At 27.4% G+C, this 5,476-nt stretch overlaps 1 protein-coding gene across 1 annotated transcript; it reads left to right on the top strand.

Moving 5' to 3' along the window:
* The first annotated feature begins 201 nt into the window (after positions 1 to 201).
* Positions 202 to 1,833, top strand: LOC111027927 (piggyBac transposable element-derived protein 4-like). The gene is made up of 3 exons (XM_022306425.1): positions 202 to 1,080; positions 1,151 to 1,653; positions 1,782 to 1,833. Exons 1-3 carry the CDS (start codon positions 202 to 204, stop codon positions 1,831 to 1,833), a joined length of 1,434 nt encoding a protein of 477 aa, XP_022162117.1.
* Positions 1,834 to 5,476: the final 3,643 nt, after the last annotated feature.

Genomic DNA, 5,476 nt, shown 5'->3' with positions numbered 1-5,476 from the left:
TTATTATTCTTTAGGTTTTTCCCTTTATATCTTGTTTATTATTTCTGATTATATTTTGTCGTATACGGGCTATCGACAAACTATACACGGACACACGGATTTGTCTTAGTAGACGGTTGTATTTCATTGCGTTTTGTTGCCTCGTATCAATTTCAAATTCTTTTGTTTATTTTGTATATTTATAAAATATTGAAATCGAAAATGAATAGACAAGAAATAGAAGCTATGCTGGAATCAAATTCGGACTCATATTCGGAAGATTACGACGATACTGACGCTGATCCAAACTGGTCCTCGGAAAGTGAACCGGACGAAAATATTTACGAACGTGAATTATTGGATAATTGTAACGTAACTACTAATACGATTGTTAATAATTGGAATAACGATTTTTCTAATGGACAGCTAAATAGTCATATAATTTTTAATCCTGATGTAAATACTACTGGAATAAATCCAGATATAATTGAAACTATGTCTGATGCCAGTCCTATCGACTTTTTTTATCTTTTTTTTGACAAAGAAATTATTGACATGTTAGTGGTTGAAACAAACAGGTATGCTAATGCTAAAAAAAACACAGCAGGCTTATCTCGACATGCTAGAATTAGAAAATGGGTCGACACAAATGAGCAGGAAATTAAACTCTTTTTTGGTATTGCTATGTGGATGGGCATGATGAAACTGCCATCAATTGCTCACTATTGGAAAAATTCTAAATTATATTCTTGCAATATTCCAAAATTTATGTCTCGAAACAGGTTTGAAATTATTTTGAGTATGTTACACATTTCTGATAATGACAAAGCTCCTACTAATGATAGATTATACAAAATCCAAATATTGATTGATTTACTCGTCGAAAAGTTCAATAGTGCAGTAATTCCTGAAGAGTCAGTTTGTATCGACGAGTCTATGGTCCCTTATTTGGGTCGATTATCGTTTCGGCAGTATATTTCTAATAAACGTCATCGTTATGGAGTCAAAATCTTTAAGCTGTGTACACGGGACTTTTATACGTCAAAATATAAAATATATGCAGGAAAAGAAGCGACATTGGGTGATTCAGTTTCATGTAAAGTAGTAATGGAACTAATGGAACCATATCTCGATTTCGGTAGAACATTGTATGCAAAAATTATTGCAACAGAAAACACACTTAGTAGGAACTCTTAGATCAAATAGAAAAAGAAATCCTAAAGATGTAACACAAAAAAAACTTAACTGGGGTGAAATATTTGCAAAAAAGAGTGATCGCGAAATTATGGTACTAAAATGGAGAGACCGTAGAGATGTTCTTATGATAAGTACAAAACATTCAAACACGATGGAAGAAGTCATGGCTAAAAGAGGAATTAAAATAAAACCAAAAGTTGTTATCGACTATAACCGTGGTAAGGGATACATCGATTTAACTGACCAAATGGGATCTTATAGTAGCTGTCTAAGAAGAGGCGTGAAGTGGTACCGTAAAGTTGCTATGGATATTATTTGCAACACATCATTATTGAATGCTTTTAGTATTTATAAAGGAGTCACTGGAAATTCTAAGACAATTACCCAGTTCAAAGACGACATTATTAATGGATTAATTCAGCAATCAAACAGTGTTCCAGAAGTTCCAGAAGTTCCAGAATTATATGATGAACATAAGTTGGAAAACAATAAAAAAAGAGGTCGATGTAATCAATGCTACAAATACATTTCTCGAACAGAAGGTAATATACTTATACATAATTGTTATATTTTATTGTATTAAATAAATACATTTTTGTATACAGGAACGCAGATAGCAAGAAAGAAAACTTCTCGCGTATCAACGATTTGTCCTAAATGTGATTCCTATTTTTGTTTGGATTGTTTTTTTCGAATTCATGCATACAAAAAAAAAATAAAAATAAAATGTTACAAAATAAAAGGAATTTAAAAAAAATGATTATGTTACAAAAAAAAATAAAAAAAAAATATTGTAATTAATTGTTATATTATAGTAAAACATGTCATTAATAAAAATATTGATTAAAATGTTAAAAAATTATAAATTTGTTTCGCTATTTTTACTAAAACATTACTAGGAGGCCACACAAACATAACTCATAGGAAAATCACATTTACGTGTACCCATTTTGGCGCACAGTGTAACTAATGTCAATGAATCGAATGTACCTTATATGGTACATGTGGCTCGATAATAATGTTCAGCCATGTACCAGAAATGGTACACATAGCAACATGTTATAAACATTAAAAAAAGCCATGGCAGTTAACCTGTTAACTACTAGACTACCTGGGCGATGAATATAACATGGGCATAACTGGATATTATTTTTTAAGCAATATACTTTCTAGCTTTAATCTTTTATTATTTGACCAATAATTTATATCAGTGGCATAATTATTTTAAGCAATTATACGGTCTATAATTATACATCTCTGAATGGACTGTAATTAAGTATTGTAATTATATTATGGATTAAAATATAAAAGTAAAACATATATTTCTAAATTATAATTTATATTTTTAAATAGCTTATCAAATTAAAAGGACGCAGTACTAGCCTATACACTTGGCATGGAACTTCATCTACCTAATCATGAATTTCAGCAATAACACATCCAGAATAAAATAATCTGGGTTTAGTGCTATCTAATAAATCCAACAAATCTGGCTGCAGATGTTCATATTCCATATGCAATAATATTGTGTCCTCATAATAATTGAAAAAATATTCTTCTTGTGATTTTGAATTCTTGTCTGTGTTAATTTTTATCGAATAACCTTTGTTTACATACTGTAATATAACTACCAACACATTAGGTTTAAATTCAGTAGGGTCATCAAACAAAATGTCCAACAAACTTTATGTGCCAATGATTCAAATAGTTATTATTATGGAAGTGATTGCATATATGCATGTTTTTGTAGGTTACATGATTTATTGCTTAGTATGCTAGAAGTTAGTTTCAAGATACTACAACAAAAAAATATTAAACTCAATATTATATATTTTTTAAAATATTTTGTGGTATTTTAGTTTTAAGGGCATATTTTTTAATTTTACTATTTTTAGATCATAGCTTATGTTCAATGATAATATAAATTATTTAAAATTAAATGCATTTTGAGAATCACAGTTTTCAGAATATATTGTATCATGTTTTTTAAATAGGTAGCCAGAATAAAAAAAAACAACAATATTTATGTATTATCATTATACGTTCAATCATTAATTTGTAAAAGTACATAATTGTCTGTAATTCTAATAATAAGTATAATTTTACTAAAGGAAAATGTTAATAATTTTAGAATGATGTTTTAAAATTTTATTAATTTTGAGAGTATAGGCTATTCTAGTAGTATAGTAAGCACATTATATTAATTTAATTGCCATAAGAATATTAACACTAAACTGTTTCAGTTAATATAGTTTTATAAAGTATTTGTATTTTTTTTATTTTTGGTACCTAAATAAACATAATAAATGTACTTTTGTAAGAGAATGAAGTTATGCGGCCTAGTTATTATGAATAATATAAATATCTATTTATTTACATTCTCTGGCCACTCTATTGAATCATTAAATTTGCATAATAGCTTTCTGTATGTAGAATGTAATTTTTCGAACAAATTAAATGGTTTTTCTTTTAATTTTTTCTATGATCCATAAATATTGTAGGGTCAGATGAGTTGATAGTTTTAATTTTTCTTCTTCATCGTTTGCAAGGTTAGAGTTTGGATCAATTTTTAAATTCAATTCATTGCACGTTGAAGTTAGTATTTTATTTGAAGATATATAATCGTCTATTGAATAATTCGATTCTACTTTTATATCTTCAACTATTTTTACTACTTAATTTACGTCATTAAATTCTTCCTCACTTAGGTCTTCAGTATACGAATCAGTATTTTCCTGAGATTCTTCTTCAAAGTCTTCAATATTAACTTCAGGAAACTCTAGTTTTCCTTCAAAGCCTTCAATATCCACATCAGAATCTTTTTGAGCCTCTTTTTCAGAATCTTCGGATTTCACTCCAGACTCTACAATAATAGTTCTTTCCAATTTTTTGGAAAATATTTGGAACTTTCCCTTCAATTTTGAATTTTGAACTTTCATTTACTTCTTCAAAATGTTCATCATTTGAAATCACAGAATACACTTGTATTTCGTCTTTTAAGTCTTCTATTTCCACATGTGAGCCTTCTTCTACCTCTATTTCATTTTCTTGAGTTTTTACCATGAGATTACCGTTTATTTCTTCTTCAGTATTATTCTGTAATTGTTTTTCATTTTTTTCCATAGTTCCTCATCAACTTGTACATTTTTTTTAAATTCTAACCGAAATATGATATTTTTATTTTCCTCTTTTTGTGTTTGGTCTATTATACTTGTTCCCGCTTTACCTAATTTTTCTTTTAATGCATCTTCATATCAGATTTATTTACATATATTTTCACTGCATCATCATACAAGTCAACTAACATATTTTTACCTGAAACCTGTTGTGTATGTCCTTCTAGTTCTTGCGACATTTCATGATTATATTGTACGATCAAATCATAATACTGATATTTTTATTTTCCATCAATATCTTCAAATTGATTTTGATTTCTTTCAACTCCATTAACTGCTTCATGTGTTTCTTCGTTACACCTTTTCACTAATAATCTTTTTAATATTTTTAAGAATTCTTCATTTAATTTTTGTTGCACAGCTGTCAATTCTTTAATCGGTCTAATATATTAAATATATTATAAAAAGGTGCTGAATCTTGGATAAATTAACGATAGAGATTTTTAAAAAATTTCATTCGAACAGGTAAATAATCCATTTTAGAAACTTCTTTTAAAATTTCTTTGTTTAGTTCATTAAAATTGTTTGGATCTAGTTCTATGATTTCTTTATTTAATTCTTTAATTTCTTGTTAAAGATCATCATCCATTTTTTGTTTTTCTAACAAAATTTCATATTTCAGCCGTTCAATTTGTCTTTCAATTCTTTTTTGAACTGACCTATGAAAACATTCCATTCGATTTTCGTGTATATTTTTCTGTTCCTTCTTATAATTCATGTTCTATTAGAACATTACTATTATATTTTTCTAATGGTGGTCTAAAAAGTTGATATTTTTTCCACTCAAATCTATAAGCACATTATCTTTACTGATTGTGTTTTAGTCTTATTTCTCTCTCTGTGCCATGTTAAAATTCTGAATCAGCATTTAATTCTTAATAAATAAGTTCTTGTATGTTTTCTCTTTCCTTTTTTTGATTAAATTCATTTTTTTTTTTGAATTTTTTCAACTTCCTCTTCGAAATGTTATTTTTCTTTGTCAACATATTTCAGTTATAAACAATTACATTTTTTTGAAATTTCTTTTTTAAATTCTATTTCTATTTCAGGCTTTTTTTTTTTAAGTCTTTATTTTGTATATCTTTTCATAATTGTTGCTGGTATTTTGATTACAATTTATTCTG

This window comes from Myzus persicae, unplaced genomic scaffold (genome assembly GCF_001856785.1).
Source record: "Myzus persicae strain clone G006 unplaced genomic scaffold, MPER_G0061.0, whole genome shotgun sequence".
NCBI classification, from domain to species: domain Eukaryota; kingdom Metazoa; phylum Arthropoda; class Insecta; order Hemiptera; family Aphididae; genus Myzus; species Myzus persicae.
Note: the sequence above shows the minus strand (reverse complement) of the source record. Positions and strands in the feature narration are given on the sequence as shown.